The 23,571-nt window shown below is 41.2% G+C and overlaps 1 protein-coding gene across 1 annotated transcript; it reads left to right on the top strand.

Annotated features, from left to right (window-relative positions):
• The first annotated feature begins 36 nt into the window (after nt 1–36).
• Nucleotides 37–14,138, top strand: LOC138631487 (forkhead box protein O1-A-like). Its single transcript, XM_069716460.1, has 4 exons — nt 37–734; nt 10,739–10,930; nt 11,059–12,260; nt 12,356–14,138. Exons 1-3 carry the CDS (start codon nt 138–140, stop codon nt 12,235–12,237), a joined length of 1,968 nt encoding a protein of 655 aa, XP_069572561.1. The 5' UTR covers nt 37–137; the 3' UTR covers nt 12,238–12,260; nt 12,356–14,138.
• Nucleotides 14,139–23,571: the final 9,433 nt, after the last annotated feature.

Below are 23,571 nucleotides of genomic sequence, written 5' to 3' on the forward strand. Positions count from 1 at the left end.
AGCTCTGGGACCTACAGTGTGAACACCCTATTGTTATACAGTCTATGTACTTTTAGCTGGGGGGGGGGGTTTCTTCAGGAATTATTGTTTATTTTTATGTGAGTCTATGTGACAGAGAGCGCCGGTTTGACCCTGACATGGCTGAGGTACCTCCACCACAGGCACAGCCGGTCGAGATAGACCCGGACTTCGAGCCTCTCTCCCGGCCGCGCTCTTGCACCTGGCCGCTGCCCCGGCCGGAGCTCATCGACCCGGCCAGCTCCAACACATCCTCCCCGGCACCGTCGGTGCAGCAGGAGCCGGGAGGAAACACCGAGTTCATCAGTAACCTCGGCTTGGTAGAGGAGGACTATGAGGAGTTTGCGGAGCACAAACCGCTTTGCGGTGCTTTTCAGTGTCGGGAGGGAAACTGTGCGCACCTACATCACCACCACCACCAGCACCACCAGCACCTCCAACAGCAGCAGCAGCAGATCCCGGGTCCGCAGCTGCCGCCTCAGCAACAGGTGCCTCCTTCCCCCGGGGTCCCACCTTTGGGTGGCTCTGGCCAGAGGAAGAGCAGCTCGTCCCGTCGAAACGCCTGGGGGAACATGTCGTACGCTGATCTGATTACCAAAGCGATAGATAGCTCGCCTGAAAAGAGGCTGACACTGTCTCAGATTTACGACTGGATGGTCAAGAATGTGCCTTACTTCAAGGATAAGGGAGACAGCAACAGCTCCGCGGGCTGGAAGGTGAGTGTCTGCGTGCACGTGAGGAACCTGAGATGGTTTGATAACGCCTTACAACCAAGCATTACCAAAAGATTATGACAGATTCATATGGGAAACAATAAAACTCCCATGTTAAATGTCATTCAGTGCAGTTAGAAGCACACCTAGACAACATGTGAACCTGGTTGTCCTCTATTTAATGTGCAAATAATACGTTTGTTTTTTTTTAACTGCACTGATGAAACTTTTACACTTTTTCCCTGTTGGTTTTTGCCTTCTAGGGTCCAAGTAGTGTGCAGATTTATGTAGTCCTGCTTAACAAACTGCAACAAATCACTTAACATCTAATTGTAATCCTAGATACTGGCTGTGGGGATAAATAGGCCCCTTTTCAAGACATTTTTACATGTTGTAGTAGGAAAATCACAGGTGTAAATAATTAAAAATAATCATGTTGCGGGTAACACCTATGTTTTTCCTACTGTCCAGTCTGTGATGTCACAGGAAGTGTTTTCTACCAGCTGGTGAGACATGAGCTACTACAATGTGGTCAGTCCAACATGATTAAGCAGCTTCATCCAGAGAGAGAAAGCACTTTTCTCACCTGTATGTTCTCAAGTTTGAATTTATCCCTTGGTCCCATTTACACAACTTGGTGAAGTGATCATCCAGTTACCAGTGCTGTCCACTCATTATGTCCAGTCTGACATGCAGTGTAGACTGCACATTACACCTTAAAGCAATCTGTCCTCTCTAGCAGAGTAGAGCTACATTGTTTCACCGAGGGATATGCAGATACAACTTCTGGTTCTAAACTTTTTTTTAAATATAAATTACAATTGATAAATAATAGGAAATAATGCCTTTTCTTTCTACCAGGGAGGGAGAGTAACATATTTTTCTCTGTGTAAAAAAAGGTTAAAAATAGTTTACCCGTTAGTTCTAAAACTGGGCTGCTGAAACTTAGTAACCTTTGAAGTTTTGGAACGGTTTCCTCTGTCAGGGGCAGCACACGCCTCTCTGCTGCATCAGTGAGGAAACTTACGGCTGTAAAGCAGCAGAGGACCAGCCAGAAATTCAGACCGCAAACATCCCAGACATTTACCTGAGAATATTTCTCTCTTTGTGCAGACCTGATGTACAACACTGCAAAAAAGAATTGAGCTAGTATGGAGAATATTTACCATCCAGGACGTCTTCAGCTTTATTAAATATCTGTTTGAGAATGAGGCTTTAGGTTTGACTGAGGAGAATGATGTGCAGGGATGTTTTGTAGGCCACCACAGATTTCACACGTACCTTTTCCTATTCCCAAACAAACCTGTGTGTCTACCAGAAAAAAACAGACTCATGTTAACGTTCGCATTTGTCTTGGAAAACCTGGCACCTTCCTGAAACTGTGTTTCCTGGCATGGAAATATTTAGAACAAAAGGGCAAGTTGTAAAAACATTTTCCCAATGCCTGCACAAACATGTTAATCCAGGTTTTGATATCATTCCGCTCAGGGAGAAGGCTAGTTAGGCATGATGGATAGAAATGAACTTTTAACATAAGCAGACAAAACCAAAGGTGTGGACCAAGGAAAGAGGCAAATTAAAGCCTGCACATTACAAAATCTGAGTTAAATTCATATTTCAGCTTCGCAGTCCTTCCTGAAACGCCTGCATTCTCATGAGACGTAATTTCAAAGTTGTCAGGAAATGCCTTTGGGAAGCCTCATTCAAATATAGTTCCCATTGTTTTACACCCCCACGTGAAAAGCCTGATCACAGCTTCTATTATGACTTATGGCCCTGCTGAACCTCCTCTTCTTAGCACTTCATCGACACTCTTTTGATATTAGGTGCGCTGGTTGGTGGGAATACAAACAGTTTTTTGAAAGGGAAGCAGCGTGGAGTAAACTCTCCGGAGCTTCTCTCCCCCCGACAATAACAGGAGGCGACACAAACAGCTCAATCAGTGTTGGGGAGTGTGTCGGAGGGGAAGGGGCTGGGAGAAGGGGATGCTGGGAACAACGTCAAACATCCTTCATTCCTGAGTGGTGTGCTCATATCTTTGTGTCCCTGTCTTCTTCGAGTTTCCTCAGCGGATGCTGCAGCCTGGAGAAAGGGATCGCTGCTCTTTATCCCGTCACTTCCTCTTGTGTCCTCTCTCAGGCCTTTTGCTGAAGGTGTCTGTGTTTGCTTAAGTGGAGTTCAGGGAGTTTAGCGTTTTCATAATAATGGTAATTTTGCTTTAAGACTCAAGATCTGTAAATAACAGGCAGGGACTACCATAATGTTTTTTATTTCTACATTCTTAAACCTTGTTTCTTCTGCATTTCTTCTCCTATAGGAGAATCAGTGGGACTTTAGATACTTTTCACATACTTGAACAGGGATCTTCTACTTCACCCTGATGCCCTTAATGGTTGGTCAACCTCATAATGAGTTACATAAAAATAAATCTCGCTATTTTGGGTAATTTTTCCCTATTTCAAATGTAAGAGAGAAAGGTTTTTCTGTAGCCGCCCTTTCCTTTGTGTGCCATTTAGTAACGCAACAAACGTCTAATGGACTTTCATCAAGAACAAAAGCCCCAGACTGCTTATCTTTTATAAAAAACCAACACATCTTTGCTCCAACCTCTGCATTCCTCGCTGTTGGCATGCCCGCCGGGCCTTGGAACCACGGGCTAATAGTTATTTTTACACTTTCCTGTTAAAAAAACACGACAGTCCCCCCCCCCACAATGAACTATGATGCATTTCCTGCCGAGTGGATGGAAAACAGTGCCATGTGTTAACATCCCCACCCTGCAAAACATGAGGCTGGAAAAAAGTGGGGGAATCAATGTGAGAGACCATACATGGATCCCGTTTGTGCATCAAATTCTATGTGAAGTCATTTTTTTTTAGTCCATTTCAACTTTCCTGTCACATATCAAGCAAAATCCTCAGTCTGGTTATTAAGTTTTGCTTCATACTCCGGCTTGTGTATTGACTTTGGAATCCACATGCATGTGGGTGTCCCTAATTGTAACGACAGACAGAGAATATAGCCACGAGCTATCGGGGTCTAAGCAAATCACAAGCAGTAGAGAACAAGAAGCACATCAAAGCAAAGCACATGCACACATTGCAACATTTTTTACAAGTTGTCCTAAAGCAGAATTGATCCATGAACCTTCAGATCCCCAGAGAAGGTTTCTTACAGACAGCGCCATAGGGGCAACGTACATTTGCACAACCGCCCAGTAAGTTAAGGGAATGACATTACATGTGCGGAAAAGGGGTGGTGTGGTGATAAAAAAAAACTGGAAAAAAAAAAATCAAATATCATTCTGATGAGGTCATGTGTATTGTCAAATATTTTGGTGAAGTTTAATCAAATGTTCGGTAAAATAGAAAATGTGCATACAGTACAAATTACAGAAAGATATTGAATATCACTGTGAAAATGTCATATCTAGTATCCAAAGTGTCAGTGTCAATTTTTGTAGCATCTTCATCTGGTGACAAAGGTAGTCTTTGATTGTTAATCTGTGATTAAATGTTGTCTGTTTGGTAGACTAAAGATATGCTAGCCTTACCTGCAGCATGTGCACTGCTCCTTTTCGTTTTCGACTAACACAGAAGTTTTTGTCAGCTGTAGTAGACTTCTTTGCATGTTTCGCGAAAGCTGTAATGCACCTTCAGGAGCATTACCGCCACCTTCTGGTGGTAGTAATACATAAAAAAAAGTGAGAAAATCCCCCACCTATTTATTTATTTTTATTTTTTATGAATTAACAACTTTTTAAAAGTTTGAAAATCCCTAGACTGGAATATCTTAACGTCTATTGGATGGATTACCATGAAGTTTTTCAGAGACATTGATGGTTCCCAGACGATGAACCCCAATGACTTTTAATCCCCTGATTTTTCCTGTACTACAACATGAGGGGCACGTTTCTATAACTATTGGATGGATTTACTAGAAATGCTGCCAATATGTCCCAGTGGTCACACATGGTACAGCAATAAAACAAAACATCTCCCCTTTCACCACTATTATGGAAAGAAGTCTGTTTAACATTATGATATGGCACCTGAAACTGCAAACATGGTCCATTATTATTATTATTATTATTATTGATATTTGTATGAAGAGTTTTTAATGCTCCATAGCATAGAAAACAGCAAAAACACTAATGTGACCTGCACAACAACAAACAAGCAGAGTGAAATTAATAGAAGTAGAAATTAATCCTTTTTTTTTATTTAATCAACTTCACAGCGGTTTGTAATTGTTGGTTTATAAACTCAGTTTGAGGACACAGGCCTGAAAAGAGACACCAGCTACTAAAAGAGGCCAGAAAACCCCCTGAATAACTGCCAGCTATTTGTCTTGGGATCACAAGGTTAAAAAGGGAGGCCTGCCCTAAATTTAAGAGGCCCACTAAAAGCTTCAAGTAACCCCATGAAGACAGGGAGGCTTGAGGCAGGGGCTTTCAAAGAAGAGCAGCCATGGCTTGAGGGAAGGTGGGGAGCGATCAGCTGACTGGCTGGCTGGGGGCTGAGGCCTGTGTACAGTCTGCTGTCTACACGTGTGAGTCTGTGGAATCTACGGCATGTGGATCTTTGCATTGTCCTCCAACCTGCACAGGATAATAACCCCCGTCTTTATTATATTCCTAAGAAATACATGGCCTCAAACCATTATGCAAAATACAAAAGACAGGGGGCAGAGGAAAGAGAAACAGGATCAAAAGAAACCGAGATTAGTGTCCAATCCGGTAACAACAAGTTGGCCTTATTTTACACTGTAAAGTGTGCAAAGAATGTGTGTCACTCACAAGATTAGGCCCAGAAAGATCAGCGATCAAGTTTATGATCACCTTGTTATTTTTGACTATTCAAGTGTGACGTAAGTACGGTGTGTGTGTGTGTGTGTGTGTGTGTGTGTGTGTGTGTGTGTGTGTGTGTGTGTGTGTGTGTGTGTGTGTGTGTGTGTGTGTGTGTGTGTGTGTGTGTGTGCGCGCGCGTTTCATTTCAAACATGTAAACTATTGCTATTATCATTTGCCCCCTCCTTGTTTATCTAAAGCTGAACCCCCGAACACAAAGCTCTCTATTTCTTTTCACGGTCCCACTTTGAAGCCATTGCAGAAGTAGGTCACTCAGTTTTATGCTCAGTGTTGATGAAGTAGCTTGCATTGTGCCTGGAGCCATGAAGAAGCGACATGCTCTCCACACCCAGCCACAGCGCTTCTCTTCTTCGGCTGCTAGTCTTGTTAACGCCTTGTAACAGAAAACTCAGGTCCCACGCTCGATTTCGATATTTGCTTCCGCGTCCTCGGTCAGAAAAGAAAGGGGGGGGGGGGGGGAGGTGTACAGGAAGACACTTTGTCAGGAAGTGGCTTGTCTTTTTACTGTAATCTCTGCAAGTGCTGTACTTTTGTATTTTACACCACATATCTGACTGTAGTTTTGTAGTTGCATGCTCGCAGAAAGTAGTTTAGAATCACTTGTCTAATTTTATATTTGCACTCAGAAGCAAGCTGTGTTTCGACCGTGCACATGTAGTCAAGCAGCATCAACTCATGTCTGACAAGCTTGACAAGTTATTTTTCTTTTTCACAAATACAATTTTGCCAGTGAGGTAAAATTTTGTGAGGTAGATATCAAAATTGTACTGTATTGATGTGAACATTATTATTATTATTTCACAAAATGTATTTGTACTAACTTTAGATAATCATTAAAAGTACTATATTCAAGAGTGAGGAGTCTCACACTGAAGCTTCAGTATTTTACATGCGACGGCATACATTTGCTTCATTGTTGCTACATAATGGTAACCATAATATTGTAACACTTATTTCAGACACGTTGCCCAGTCTTAATAGTGTCAGAGTTGTACAATCAAGCCGTTAGCAAAAGATCATACATTTCCCACACGCCTGAGGACCAAGCATGCACCTGTATGCTCAACAAACCTGCCAAGGAGTTTTCCACACCTGAACTCTTTTTGATTCCTAGCAGTGGCAGAGATTGTAACACTTTAATATTTCACTGTTGTTGTGATTCTGAAACATGAACATTCCCCAATTCCTTCATTCTCTGCAAGATTTGTCTAAAACCCTGTCTGCAGAAGCAACAACAACAAAAAAAACAACGCTTTGAGTTCAGTTGCTCCCACAGCCAGGGTCAATGGAGCAATGATTAGTAGGACAATCAATTTTTTTTTTTAAAGTTATACAATACAACAACCATGAATCACTGACAAATAAATCAAATGTAAAAGATATATGTTAAAGAATTACTTTAAAAAAAATCATATAATCGTACTCACAAATGAACAGTTCAATTTGTGAGCAATAAATTGCACAATTATACACCCAGGGGTTTTTTGCTGATAATGCTGGCTGATATTAGCCAATGTTAGCAAACTTAGCAGTGCGCTAAATTAGTTTGCTTACTTCAGCTCTAAATTGGTAAAATCTCCATGAGTTGATACGGAAGTTAGCGTTCCCACTTTTCACTTTTAAGAAATAGTTACCCTCACTTCAATGTTTTCTGGTAACTGCATGGGAGCTCTACAGGTAGTCGAAGAACATGAAGGCTAATTTGTTTTCCCCTGTTGTTTTTCATCACGAACAGCTCTCATCCTTGATACAAAACCGAATTACTGATTTGAGAAGCAGCTGGTCTCCAGCATTTGGGTCTCCTGGGAGATCCTCTGTCCTGTCTGTGGTTGTGTCTGGTGGTCTATGTAAAATGCTTGGACCAATCGCAAGTGGGGCCACTTTCACTGTGGCTGCACCTGTTCCTGCGACTGTGCCCTGTTTGTTTACTTATTCTGTGACCGTTACTGCAAGCCTCATGCTTCACTACACAAGAAACAGCAGCTGTGTTGGTTCGATTGTTTTGAAGTCCAGTAGGAGGAGTCATTTCAGGTTGCAGCAGATTGTTTTGATGGTATTGAGATGGTGCACCGTTCTCCATCGTCCAGCGCCAGTTTGCAAAGTGCTGCTATGTATCTGAGCTGGGTAGCAGCAGGTGGACTCTGTAGCGAGACAACCGCTTTCTGCTGCTTCCTCCAGCAGCATTTCTGAGAGCGAACTGAAAATCAACTTTGTCCGAAGTCAGTCCTTCCCCATGTCAGGCGTTCTTGCACCAGATAACCTCTATGTGACATTCAAACTCACATATTCTGTCAGATGCAGCCTTGCAAGATATTTTGTCTTAAAGTAAAGAACAGCAAATGGCAAAGGAGCATTATATTCCAATAAATGACTCTTTAACAGACTTATGTTGGATCACTGCTTTAATTACTCAACAGATCTTCTTTCTTTAACATTTATGTCACTTGCAGGGCTCCGTAATCTGTGCCTGGGAATTTCCCTGGTCGACAAGAAAGGTCAATGGGGAGCAATTTGATTTCTTAACGCCTCACATTCAGATGAGCTGTCACGCAGCTACAGGTGCACACAGTTCACCACTTCAAAGGCAGTAAAAAGTGATGCCCATAACAATACATTTTTATAAAAAGGGTTTAGCAACAATGAAGCATATGGGCCACGTTGAGTCAGGCTTTCAGTGAAATAATGTGCGATTGGGGCTCCTCCTGAATTAGTGAAGCAGGGGATGTCTTTTGTTCTCTTCGGGCTGAGGTGAGGTCTGTCTCAGACGAGGATTATCCCCGGCCGAGAAGAGAATGCCTCCTTTCCAGGGCCCAGTCATGCAGCGCATGATCTATTGTGGGCACTAATCAGAGGATGTAGACATTTGCATATCAGCAGTGATCTCAGCCATGCGTGAGCTAGACATATCGTTTGATTCGTGGAAGAAAGGTTGGTTTACAGACTGAGTCTGTGCACCACACCGTTAAGATCTCAGGTCCTCCACTAATGACTCATTTCCTGTCTTCAGTTTTAGATTCATGTGAAAAAGACCCAAAAAAAAAGGTCACAAATCAGATGAACACTGCATTTTGTGACCATGCACTGAGCACTAATTCTACCTCGAACCTCTGCAGGCTGCATATGCAGGATGTCCTCTGACACAGGAAGCCTTATTTAAAAGTCAGTGGAAGAGAAGGGGGAGTCTGGTTCAGGTCGTGTGTGTGTGTGTGTGTGTGTGTGTGTGTGTGTGTGTGTGTGTGTGTGTGTGTGTGTGTGTGTGTGTGTGTGTGTGTGTGTGTGTGTGTGTGTGTGTGTGTGTGTGTGTGTGTGTGTGTGTGTGTGGAAGGGGGAGGGAGTGAGGGGAGTTACAGTGAGTCACAAAGCAGGTCTGGCCCAGCGTGTCACATCTGATGCTTGTCCTCGACCTCTCTCTATTCCTTTTCCATCCAACCTGTTTGCATGTCTCTGTCAGCGCCGGCTGAGGAGCTCGTGTTCAGCATACAGTGAACTCATTGACCCCAGCTCCGCCAGCAAAAACATCTCACTCTGTCACCCTCCCCATCTTTGCTTTGAACTCCATAACCTCCCTTTCCTTTCTTTTGAGTACAAAAATTCTCATTTGTGCACAGCCCTCTGCCTTCACTCTATGTTGATGTACAGTTTGAGGTTGAACTTGTGGTTCAGTGCCTTCGTGTGGGAACAGACCTACAAAATAATAGTTTTAAGTTTTTTGTTCGTATTTAGTATTTAATTATTCTGAGTAATGCTGCTCAGATTTTTTTTCTTTTTTAATGTACTTTATTTTGCCATTTTTCTGTTAGAAACTAGCAATACTCTTAAAATATGTAATTCAGCAATAACTCAAAATTGAACGCGACATAATTCTGTGTATATGAGTCATATTCTTGCCAAAAGCCGAAACTCAAACTAAGACCAACATTTCAGAGCCACACTCAGACAACCATGTGTTGTTTTAAATGTGAGGATCTTCCTCTCCATAGCTTGTATGTCCCTGGTGGATCTTGTGGCTGGGGTCATTTGGTTTTACTAACTGCAGGGAGCTGCTCTCTCGTTCACTTGGGTATTTAGAGGGAATTCCCAGCTGGTACATCTTGTGTTGCACTTTTGCCCACCATCCACCACAGACAGTTGCATTTTAGGTCCATATATTAGGTCTATAGAGACCAGGCAGTACAGTATGTCTGTGTAGTGTACGGCCATATTTCCGTTGTTTTTCTTCCTGAGAGAGTTACCGCACGAGGCGCCTCGGTGTCCTTCATGGGGTTCATAACATAGCATTACAGAAAACGGGCTGAACGAGGCTTTAGGTGTATACATGTTAGGACAAGGACAAATGGGACCGCATACAAAAAAGGGAGCAAGTTGGTTAAAACCAAAGTTTTCATAGACGAGACTGAATCTTTAGGCACGTATTGAGCAACTGTGATGATTTGGATCCTTTTATTTTATGCAACGCGTGTGTTAAATGAAAAATGTGCCTCTTTTTGGTTTTCCCACATGGTGTTTTTTAGTCTGGAGCAGTGAGGAGCAGCTGCTGATGCTGCTGGACTGGTTGGATAGAGCTCTGCAGATAAAACTTGACGGACATCACTGGAAACATACATGACAACCCCAAAAAAGCTCTTAACATGGGGCTCTCAAAGCTGGAGTTAATTTCAGAACTTTGGTACAAACAATTAAAGGATGATAAAAGTTCATCAACATAACTTTAAAAGGTGAAATACTTCAATGAAACCTAGCACATAAAAGCGCAGGAGGAGACTGAGACAAGTCTCTGAAAATGTTTCCACTCCCTGTCTGGTAAATACACTAAAACTTTAAGAACACTGTATGTAGTTGTTCTCACTTTGCGTTACAGATTCTTGTGTTTTGGAGAAAAGCAACTCTTCAGTTCTGTAATAGTAGTTCTGCCTTTAAATAGAATCTTACAGATGCACTGGAATAGTTCATTAGTTCTTTCATAAACAAAATATTGAACAATCAGTTGCCCAATAACTTATCTTTGGAACATGAATTTCTTTTTTTGAACTCCTCACCGTGCCACATAGTGGCTTCACACTATGTGGCACAACTTCACACACAACTGTGATGTTTCTGTGACAGAAGTCTCACAAATGATTCACCCTTTTCACATTCAGAACTCCATCAGACACAACCTGTCGCTGCACAGCCGCTTTGTGCGCATACAGAATGAGGGAACCGGGAAAAGCTCCTGGTGGATACTGAACCCAGAAGGAGGAAAGAATGGAAAGTCTCCTCGACGCAGAGCTGCCTCCATGGACAACAACAATAAGTTTGTCAAGAGCCAAAGAAGGGCCACAAAGAAAAAGGTACATATTGTTTTATTGACAATGTGCTCCTGTAATTAACATCCTTAGATTTATACAAGTTTTAGTGAAGGTTACACTTGTAGTTTCATTGCAGCCTGCGAGCGCTAATGATGGTTTTCTTGCCCTAGATGGCGCTGCAGGAGGGGGTTGAGGGAGGAGCAGGTAGCCCTGGTTCCCAGTACTCCAACTGGCTGGGAAGCCCCAACTCTCACAGTAACGAGGACTTGGAGTCCTGGAGCTCCTTTAGGACCCGCACCAGCTCTGACGCCAGCACTCTAAGTGGTCGTCGTTCACCTTTCCCTCCTGAGCAAGATGACCTGGGGGAGTCTGACGCCCACATACTGTATCCTGGAGCGGCGGGGACCAAGATAACCTCCACCCTGTCCAGTCTGTCAGAGGTGGCCGGATCCCTGGGCCAGCGGGGCTCAGAGAACGTCATGGAGAGTTTGCTGGATAACCTGAACCTGGTGTCTCCTAAAACCCCGCAGTTGGGCTCTGACTCCTCACATTCCTCAAATGCCACCATGCTCCAGAGTGGCCCCTACAGCTCCAGCTTGACCCCACACCAGGACTACCATAAGTGCATGTATGGCCAGGTGAGGATGAACTCCCTGTCCCCTGTTCCCATGCACACACTTCCAGAGGTCAAGCCAGGCTTTGGGGCTTATGAGAACCAGTATATCTGCCCTGCTGGCCTCCTCAAAGAGCTGCTGACCGCAGATGCAGATGCCAGTAGGGACATGATCCCCTCGAGGGACACACTAGTGTCTGAGGTTGGGAGGAGAAGCTGCCTAATGCCCACTTACAGCAGCCAGAGCCATGTTGGGGGTCACAATGGAGTAAAAATGATGAATAACCCTCACAGTCGCCCAGTTCCTCATGTAAATCCACAAGCTATACATAGCCAGGGTCCTACCACTTCACGAGACTTGAATAGCTGTAACATGATCCCCCTGACTAGTCTGACTAGTCTTTCAGAGGTCCCTCCTAGGATGACCAGCCTGAGGACATGCATGCAGCAACCCCGTGGACACCCAATACACACTAATGATGTCTCGGCAAGCTACGGCAGCAGCAACAGCTACAGGGAACTGAACTCTGTTCACCCGCACGGTCATCATCAGGAGCGGCTGCCCAGTGACCTGGACAACATGTCCATCGAGAGGTTTGAATGTGACCTGGAGTCTGTCCTTCATGACACGCTCATGGATGGTGGTGGGCTGGACTTTAATTTTGATCCTGCAGCTGGGACTCATGGGTTTTCCCAGAGGGTGAAGACGACCACTCACAGCTGGGTGTCGAGTTAGGTCGCCTGGTGGATCACAAACAGGTGAGACAGTCTGGCAGCAAGTACATTTAAATATGACGTGTAACAAATCTTCAATATGTTTCTCATCCCTGAACAGTTTTCTTTCTCCCTCACAGGGTTTTCTTCACATCATGCCACAGCCTACCTTGATTTGAATACTGAAAAGTATACTGTATATCCAAAGAGGCCACCATTTATCACTGTCCACAGAGCATCCGACACAAACCTATTTAAAAAATGTACATTCTGAGTTTCACCTCCACGTATGACAGTCATGCTATGACTTTACATTTCAGAGTAAATGGAAGTTTGTTAATTAGATTCTTTTACTTAAATGAGACACAACAGCCAAAACATTTTTCATTCATGACAGCAGAGAGACAAGCCCGGTGAAATAGGAAATATGTATATGTTTTTGTTTTTGGTTCATCATGATATATAAAAAATACACAGTACCGTATATTACATATGACACAGTACCGTATTTCAGTGCCTAACAACAAATAGAGCTTAAGTTATGTATGACTTAAGGGCCAGTCTGACTTTGGGTCAAAACTGCACAATTACCTTTTAACACTGAACTTTGCAGTAGCTGGTAGGCTTAGAAAGAAATACCTGTAGGACTTTGAGGTGCACTGGAAACACAACAACTCAGTTTTAAGTTAGGGTTTGACCACACACTGCTTTGTGGGTGATGGAAGAAGTTTTAACATCACCTCTTTACTTGCTAACCTCTGGTGAAAGGAGCCCATATATTGTTGGATAACATGGGGCCAACATAGCAGCCGTGGCCTATTTAGTGAGATAAAAGAAAAACTGTTGCCCACTGAGACTGAATCTACTCATCAAGCAGTGGTATTTGGCCCAAGTGTTTGAAATTACATGTATAATTTAATAATGGCACCAATATATTTTAAAAAGGACTTTTTATTATATTTTTGCAAACCATAAACCTGCCAAATATGGTGCGCTATACGATGTGATTGGTGAAGGATCGCAGCTTTTAACGGTTTCATTTGTAAAGGTCTTTTAAGAACCAACTCTGAACTGCAAATGATTACACAACTGTTAACCTAGTGAAATCCTTCGGCCTAAAAGATAGGTAAACCCGGACATCATCTGAGTAGTGATATATATTAAGATTAGGAAAGTAGTAAATTAAATTAAGAGGAAATACAGAAATATGTGCAGGAATATACCTCTGGGCAACACCACACAGAAGATTATGAAACAAATATATACTGAAAATATTCCGATTTGAATAATATCAGCTTAAATGTTTATAGATATATGTTGTGGTACAGTGCTGTCAAATGCAGCACTCTGGTCGAATATCAGCCATATCTTCTCAGCTATGATGTCATCAGAGACCCTAAAACAAACTCATAATTAATTAATTTACTGTGTGAAGGTATTTATTTATGTTTTTATTTTATTTTTAGCTTGTTGATTATTGCTTTTGTACTTTAAAAAAAAAAAAAAAAAAAAAATTGTTCATATGCTGTGTATAATGTGTTTTGAAGTTACTATTTTTTTTTATTTTACATCAAACTAATCTCAAAGACAGAAATTACAGACATCAGAGATGTCACCATCTAAAACATGTTTACTGAAAGTTCGTATCAGTCCCAATTAATGTAGACGAGTCCACTAAAAAAAATGTTGCAGGTTTAGGAACAGTAATGCTCCTCAAGGTTATTTTGCCTTGATTGACTCTTATGTACAGTTATGAATGTCGCAGTAAGTGGAACATTTCCAAACTTTGGTCTCTGATTACACGACCCCCCCATAAATTTCATTCCGACTATTAAATGGGTGGTTATCATTACACAACTGTGCGAGGACTAGTAAAGGTTTATTAATCTGACTGGACAAACTGCACCCTGGAAGGTTACAATAATTGTGGACAAATGGTTGGACGGATTGACACTTTCACCCAGGAAACCGTTGTCTTTGTTACGTGTGAAAACAAAAGTCAACGTCGTTTTGTTTTAAGTTACATGTACGTTAGTTAACGTCCGTAAAGTTTTTTTTAGTTGGCGTAAGCTACTTCGAGATGTAACTTTCGTAATTAATGGACCCCTAGTAACCCAAACCATGATCTTTCGCCGACCAAGTAGTTTTGGTGACTAAACCTAACCAAACTGCATCTGAGTCCAAATGTAGACCACGTGTTTATTATTGTTACCGTGACAACAAAGGTCCAGTATGACTGCTGCTGGTACTCTCCAACGGTCATATCGTGTTTATAATGGCCTCCTGAGTCCTTTAGTGGGTTTAGTAGGCCTCAACTAGCCCATATGGGAAGTATCTGTTATCAGACCTATTCAATGGTCTGATAACAGTAAGATGATAAACTCTACCAAGCTGAAAGTTATATATATATATATATATTTATATATATATATAAAAAAAAACAACGTGTTGGATCAATTTGAAATCAAAGCTGTTTTCATCACTTCCTGAGAAAGGGATATTTTGGAGAACTGGACATTTTTACTGAGACACAAAGACTGGAAATAAATGATGATCTGTAGAGTTTGGCCAACATAGAAAAGGGTTTGCTGGTTATGTACCTCCAAGCAGCTACGGTTGTTATGCACCAAAGACTTTTTCACTCCACCAAACACATTTTAAAGCGTGTTGACTCACTGTGCCTACACCGCCTCACATCCTTGTAATGTTGTACATATAATTTTCTTTAGTAGTTCAGTTTTGTATGAGTTTTAAATGACTTACTTATACTGTATGTAAGATTGCGTTGGACATGGTTGTTTACATATCTCAGTCCAAACTATATCAACGAATATATGAACACTCATACCTCAAAATATTTTACCTCTGATGGGTTGAACTGATTTTTCCTGCCATTTTTCTCAGTGAGTAATGTATTCTTCATTTTGTACATAGTTTTTGTTTTATATTTCATATCTGATGCTGAAACCAGTTATATTTGGACCCATTCAGCGAGAAAGGCATCGTCTGTATTTGTATTTCTAATGTTTTCTTGTGCTTGAGGATTATAGCCATTAGAGTCTAGTGAATTTTATGTAACAGCACAGTAAATCCTTGTCGGAAATTTACATTTTGAAAGTTTTTCTTTTTTTTCAAAGAATAGTGTATTCATCTGTCATCTGACAAAATTCAATGCAAGGTATTCTGTCAAAAGAATTGTATTATTTTGTGGCATAAAAAGTACTACTTCATTAATTATTAAATCAAGATTAAAAATGTGATGGGACCATTTTAACAAAGTTACCGAGCACACATTAGAAGTGCTTGAGTCTGTTACATTTCACTTGAAAAAATTACATATAATACATTCAATCTTTAACATGACACAAACACAAAGATGAAAACAACGTGCAAATTCTTTTTTCAGGAAAAATGAAATGCAAACTTATTTTGTCTTCGATATCCACATCCAGGTATTTCTGAAAGAATGCAGTTTTTTCTACAGTATGTAATCCATTCAATGCATAAATCACCTCTTACAATTAAAGGAAGAAAAACTGAATAGAAACTTTGTCTCTTTATTATATATCAGTTTTGATATTTTAAATGTGAAAGCTTTTCACATTGCTGTCAAATCCAATGTAATACTTCTCTCACCCAATTATTTGAGTTCATACAAAGGAAGATTTTAGGAGGTCCCTTACAGAAAAAACACATAACTTTCACGTGCAAAAACTCATGTGCCCACATACACATGTGATTCTGCACATGTGAAACGTGTATTTTGTCCATGGGAAATGTGGTTTGGGAACATTTGCATGGTGTAGTGTGTGAAGCTCATGTAGATTCCCTTGCAAAAACTTCACATATTCTCCGCATGTTATTATATATTGCGACATGTGGTAATCATGATTCATACATGTGATCACGTGTCCTCTATGAAAATGTAATGTTTTTTTTGTTTTTTTTGTAAGGAGTCACAAATTTGATACATTTAATTTTACAAAACAGATTGTGTTTTTTTCAGGAATGCACCATACATATTTTGCTACCTCACTACAGAAAAAACAACATTTTGTAGAATCCTTGAAAAATCTATGTTTTCTTTGTTTTATCAGTTCAGTGTTTTCAAATTTATGTTTATGTTCATAAGATAGAACAAATGTTGCCGTTTTCTGTTTCTCTCGTCTCTGACTGTGTCTGTGATCAGTTCTTAAGTGTAATCCTTCCATTTTCACTGACAGCCGTGTCACCACATTTACTTTAATATTAAGCAGGATTTTGGGACACCAATACTGTTACTTTAAAAAAACAACATTAAACTCTAGTACCAGACTGCCTCAAGCAGTGAAAGAGAGACTGTGAGGAATGAGGCTCGTGCAGATTGGACACCCATCATTAAGCACACATGCAGCCCACATGCTTTTTTATCCAGATCCTCGGAGGTCATGCCAGGCCACACAGGTTAGTGCAGTAAGTGCTTCAATTCAAGGTCACTTAAACTGAGGACTTTTGTGATGTGAAATGATAAAACAATAGATAAAAATAGGTCACATAAAACATATCTACAATTTGTTCTCCTGTTGTTCAGCTGTCCGTAAACAGTCTTAGTCTTTAGAGAACATTTTCTCTAATGTGTAAGGCAATTATGACTCATGAGATATTACATCTTGCTGCAGGCTTTAAGTAAGTGTATCACTGAGTAAGTCAAATTTAACACCAAGATCAACACCAGTGAAAGACTTACAGCCTTTTACAATAGTTCAGCCCTGTCAAAGAGAAGCTCATTAAAGCGGGTGATTTGATCAGAGTTGATTTCTTAAGCTAGTTGTCATTTCCTTTCACAGCTTGAATAAATGTGGTTGTTCACAAGTCTTTCTGGAATAAAAGTAAACCACTGAGTCATGCAATCTAACCAACATGTACTCGTGAGAAGTGCAATAAATTAGTGAAATGAGTCATTATATCTGCTGATAAAACATACTACACGTCGAAACACCATGCCTACAAATAGTTCCCAGGTTACCCACTCAGGGCAGGTGCTCAGTTAAAAGTCCTTTGATTTCTCCTTGACTTTTGATTACTATCAGGGCACGTTTTCATTCCTTCCTCCTGGCTCACTCAGTCTACAACATTGTCTGAGCTGGGATCTGGTTTCTTGGACTTCGGGATATACAGTGATGGACAGGGTGTGCTGGTAGGCCATGTAATATATAGGGAAAACCATTAAAACAGATTGAGTCTCTCTTTAAGCTGCAGCTGAACCATAGTTCATCTACAGTGGGAGTCTTGTGTTTTCAGGAGCAATATTTAGCATCTCCAACTTTAATAATCAGTTTAAGTGTGGCAGTATCAATGAAAAACAATGATAATAAGAATTTGTCTGATAATATAGAACAGCCTTTTTAATTAAAAAATAATAATGCTTTTTGTTTGGTCATTTCTGGTAGTGAGACATACATTTGTGACAACATTGCAGCATGTGTTTATTCCCTTGTCATGTTAATGAAATACACATTTTATATCACTTTGTGTATTAAGAAAAAGGATATTGCACTCTTGTTCCATCAATCTGTTTGTGTTAATAGCCAGTGTAACACACCCCATCATCTTTACACACCATTAATCACACAGTGAGATCTATTCAACAGGAAGGTGGCTGAAGTGGATGTTGTTTTCAGAGTTGTCGGGTCACCTCTCCTGCCTGTCTGCTCAATAAAGTGTATTAAGAGTAGCTAGGTGGGTTGCCTTGTGGAGTAAAAGAGACATCCGCTGTCATGTATTCGTCTGACTGGGGCACGTCTTGGCAGCTTCGTGGGTTACAAAACAGGCTCTCAGCATACTCCCTGTGCCTGCATGGGATTTAAGTCCACCGACACGCTAGTTCGGTTGATAGGTGATTCTAAATTGGTTTCAGGTGTCTATCCTTCTGTGTTGGCCCTGTGATGGCCTGGGGAACTTTCCAGGATGTATCATGCCATGGCCCAAAGTCAGCTGGGATCGGCTCCAGCCTGCTTATGATGAAGCAGGTATAGATAATTGATTGGCTCCAACACCAAACCTGCTTCAATGCCAGCTTACTAATTGCACCTGCACAGTGTCTGTTCCGTGTTGAATGTGAAGGAAACTCCACAGACCTACAAATGTGAGTTTTGTGCTATTATTTTAAAAGAATGAGTAATTAATCAAATAAATGTACAAAACTTTAAAAAAAAAAAAAAAAAAAAAAAAAAGAAACCCTCACACACGCTTTAAGGTAATAACTGTACAGTTTGTATATTGGCTGATTGGGACCAACACAAGGTTTGGGTTGGTGATTTGTGACAGAAAATTAATATCACCCGTGCACTCACTACATGATTTTCTCAATGACCTAATCCACCCAATGCCTTAAACTTGAATGTACAATCCTGAAACTGAGATTAGGGGTCATAGCCTGGGAGAAACCTGAATATGGCTGTAATTTAACAAATTGCGAGCCTTTGTCTTTGTGTCTCTGACTGTGGAGATTATTCTGTAATACAACACATCAGAAACCTGATTTGTTCCAAAAACATTATTTCATGACACAGATGTGCCCTGCTGTCCTCCCACTGCTGCTTGATGCCTCTAATTGGCTCATAGAAAAAGCAGCAGAACCTCTATTAATATTTACATGGAGTGGAAGATGAATGTTTGTATAATGTACCACTGGGCTGATGAACGTTATTGTTGCCATGCCTGTGTAAATAAGATGGGCCTTTGACGATAGTTTCTCCCAAAGGGGGGTGATGGAGGGGTTGCACAGCAAGCTGGGGATGGGCTAATTTATCTGTGTGGTTCAGGCACAAAGCCAGGAAATTAGGTGCTCAGGGCTTTTGGACCTTTGCTAATATAAAACCCAACATGCATAAGCACACCCTGCATCAGAGATGCAGTGGATGTCTGAATCTCTCAGGAGGAGGCCAAGATAAAGATTGATTAGATTAACCTGGCAGCAGCCGGCTGATCGGTCCCATCATATGATTCTTGAAGAGGAAACAACAAAAATCATGTTGGTCGTATGAGTGCAAACAACTTGTGGATCAAGGCTGGATCTTCACTCAGGAGGGCAGCAGCATAGGTGCTTTCAATTTCAGTAACTTCTCAAATAAAATACTATCCTTGTTTGGGAATATGTTTAGCATGCTTAGTTTGGGTCTTCAGCCACAAACAGTAGGAGAACTTCAGATGGAGGAAATGGTGCATATTTTGGTATGTGGTATACATTTGTCTCTGTTGTACAAACTATTACAGGTTCAAAACTTACTATTACTGAAAAATGATTTACCCAAACTACAGCATGGTCTGACCTGTCCAGGTTGTACCCTGCCTTCCCCCAAAGTCAGCTGGAAAAGGCTCAGAATGTTGTCATCGTTACCACATGAATTTTTCAATTATGGCCACAAATATGTTTTGTGAGGTCACAATGATATTTGACCTTTGAATCAAATCAGTTCATCCTTAAACCCGAGTGAATATTTGTGCCGGATTTATTGACATTCCCTTGTGTCACTGAGATATCGTGTTCAAAACAATGGGAAGGACAGACGGACGTATGGACAACCCAAACACATAATGCCTCCAGTATTTGCTCCTTTATACTAAGAGCTCATGTCATTTCCAGGCAGTTAATGTTTCCACTGGTTTCTGTGATCTGCAGTGGGCTTATCAACACAGGAAGGGACATCGGTTTCATTTAATGTCATTCTTCATGTCTTTAGTGAATCCTTTGGACCTTTGGACCCTTTTCAGACAACTTTGTGAAGGGCCTCAGTTCTTCAGCTCCTTTGACACTACTCAACGTCATGCCTGTGTGAACAATCACAAAGAGAAAATCACGAAAATGTGACTCTTTGCAACACTGAGGCACCAGATAACCATCTGATCAAATATACGCAGCTTCTACAGCATGACCGGCCACCAGTGTAACTCACACTCAATTGATACAGATGTTAAAGGAGCCCCAGGGCTGCACTTTACATTTTGACACAGCCAGAGTGAGTCTATCTGACCTTCCCTTTTCATGCATCCTGAGTCCTCCAACAACTGCAGCCTAATGTACTTCTCCCATATATAAACCAAACATTGATCACCACAAATAGTTCCAGCAAATAGCTGCGAAGTAGATGTGATTTTGAATGAATGGATAATTGAGTCAATGAAAATGCATTATATTTTATAAGCAGGAATATATGCAAAGTAACAAGTAAAAAGTATGAATCAAAAGTACTAAGAAGTTCAAACTAGTGTGATGAAGGTGCACAGAAAAAGTTAAAAAAGAAAGAAAAACTCCAAGATTATCTTCTGGCAAAAAAATAAAACACCTTTATTCAGATGGCTATTTCATAGTGACATTATAAAACAAGATTCATGTTAACATGTTAAACCAAAACGGGGAACACGTAATGGCAAAAACAGCCTTTTCTGGCCTAAAGAAGGCTGTTTCAGATGGCTATTTCATAGTAAAAAAAGCCATCTGAATAAAGGCATTTTATTTTTTGCCAGGACGAGTACCCTAGACTTTCCCCTTCTTTGTAGAAAATATAAAAGTCCCTTCTAAATTGTAGTGATTGGATTAAATGTAACACACGCATTATGTAATTTAAAATTTATGAAAGCGAGGTAACTCAGAATTGTACTTAATTACACTAGTTGAGTAAATGTATCTTGTTAATTTCCAACACTGCACAGGTGAAACTAATAATATTTCTGATGGTTCAGTTTAAATGTTCCAACAAATCATGTAAAGCTCAGCAAGCTCAATACCCGGGTCCTGGAGTTGAACACAATGCAGCCATTATTAATGTTATTGACTACACCTGTGCTTTTCCTGCTATGTAATACCTCCTGTGAAAAAAAAACCCCCACAGACAATCCAAGGCAAAGTAAGTTTATTTGTATTGCACTTTTCAACAAACAGGCATTACAAAGGGCTTCACATAATATATAAAAGGCATCAAGACATGATATTTTCTTGTGGCTCCACATATGCTACATGTTTTTAAAAGCTGTCATATATTAGTGCAATATGAGAGCTCCCTCTGCAGGACAGCAACAGGAAGCACGATCAAAAACATCTGACGAATGCAACAACTCTTTGTTTTAGTGACATCTAGTGTAAAAGAAAAGTATGTGTGAGGCATGTCAGATACTCAGGTACATCACTAACCAAAAGTTTTCAGAATGACACAAATATAAATTTTCACAAAGTCTGCTGCCTCGGTTTTTATGATGTCAATTTGCATATACTCCAGAATGTTATGAAGAGTGATCAGATGAATTGCAATTAATTGCAAAGTCCCTCTTTGCCATGAAAATGAACTTAATCCCCAAGAAAACATTTCCACTGCATTTCAGCCCTGCCACAAAAGTACCAGCTGACATCATGTCAGTGATTCTCTCGTTAACACAGGTGGGAGTGTTGACGAGGCTGGAGATCACTCTGTCATGCTGATTGAGTTAGAATAACAGACTGGAAGCTTTAAAAGGAGGGTGGTGCATGAAATCATTGTTCTTCCTCTGTTAACCATGGTTACCTGCAAGGAAACACGTGCAGTCATCATTGCTTTGCACAAAAAGGGCTTCATAGGCAAGGATATTGCTGCTAGTAAGATTGCACCAAAATCAACCATTTATCGGATCAGAACTTCAAGGAGAGAGGTTCAATTGTTGTGAAGAAGCCTTCTTCAAGAAGGCTTCAGGGCCTGAAGCCTTCAGGGTGCCCAAGTAAGTCCAGCAAGCGCCAGGACTGTCTCCTAAAGTTGATTGAGCTGCGGGATCGGGGCACCACCAGTGCAGAGCTTGCTCAGGAATGGCAGCAGGCAGGTGTGACTGCATCTGCACGCACAGTGAGGTGAATACTTTTGGAGGATGGCCTGGTGTCAAAAAGGGCAGCAAAGAAGCCACTTCTCTCCAGGAAAAACATCAGGGACAGACTGATAGTCTGCAAAAGGTACCGGGATTGGACTGCTGAGGACTGGGGTAAAGTCATTTTCTCTGATGAATCCCCTTTCCGATTGTTTGTGGCATCCGGAAAAAAGGTTGTCCGGAGAAGAAAAGGTGAGCGCTACCATCAGCCCTGTGCTATGCCAACAGTAAAGCATCCTGAGACCATTCATGTGTGGGTTGCTTCTCAGCCAAGGGAGTGGGATCACTCACAATTTTGCCTAAGAGCACAGCCATGAATAAAGAGCGGTACCAAAACATCCTCCGAGAGCAACGTCTCCCAACCATCCAAGAACAGTTTGGTGGCAAACAATGCCTATGATGGAGCACCTTGCCATGATGCAAAAGTGATAACTAAGTGGCTCAAAGTGGAACAAAACATCAAAATTTTGGTTCCATGGCCAGGAAACTGGAGGCACAGTGGTGCAGTGGTTAGCATTGTCGCCTCACAGCAAAAATGTTCTGAGTTCGAATCCGGTCCTGGGCCTTTCTGTGTGGAGTTTGCATGTTCTCCCTGTGCCTGCGTGGGTTCTCTCCAGGTACATACGTCTCAGGTTAATTGATGGTTCTACAAAATTGCCCTTATGTGTGAATGAGAGCGTGAATGGTCTTTGTTTCCGTCTGTCTCTGTGTTGGCCCTGTGATAGACTGGTGACCTGTCCACCCAATGTGAGCTGGGATAGGCTGCAGCCCCTCCGTGACCCTGTTCAGGATAAAGCCTGTATAGATAATGGATTGATGGCCAGGAAACTCCCCAGACCTTAATCCCATTGAGAACTTGTGGTCAACATTCAAGGGGCAGGTGGACAAACAAAAAACAAAACAAATTCTGACAAACTCCAAGTATTGATTATGCAAGAATGGGCTGCCATCAGCCAGGATGTGGCCCAGAAGTTAATTGACAGCATGCCAGGGCGAATTGCAGAAGTCTTGATAAAGGGTCAACACTGCAAATATTGACTCTTTGCATGAACTTAATGTAATTGTCAATAAACGCCTTTAACATTTATGAAATGCTTGTAATTATAATTATACTTCAGTATGCCATAGTAACAGCGGACAAAAAGATCTAAAAACACTGAAGCAGCAAACTTTGTGAAAACCAATACTTGTGTCATTCTCAAAACTTTTGGCCAAGGCTGCAATGACTTTGCATTTAGAGCCAGATTTAATTCAGTCCAGTTTTATACTGATTTTTCAGGGTCTAATGGGGTCGATTCTATCCCAGCATGCAGTGGCCAAGAGGCAGGACACACATTTTCACTTATTACAACTTTTTTAAGGTCGATACATCCATGTCAGTACAAATTATCTTATGTAATGATTGTCTTGGGCAATAACAAAGAATCTCATAGCAACAGGGTTGTATTTGTTTTAGAACTGGTAACTTGTGCAGACAAAAAACACAGGA

The sequence above is a fragment of the Brachyistius frenatus genome, unplaced genomic scaffold (assembly GCF_029030835.1).
Source record: "Brachyistius frenatus isolate BFR_SWC_R1_liver_20210118 unplaced genomic scaffold, ASM2903083v1 Contig_157, whole genome shotgun sequence".
In the NCBI taxonomy this organism is placed as follows: domain Eukaryota; kingdom Metazoa; phylum Chordata; class Actinopteri; family Embiotocidae; genus Brachyistius; species Brachyistius frenatus.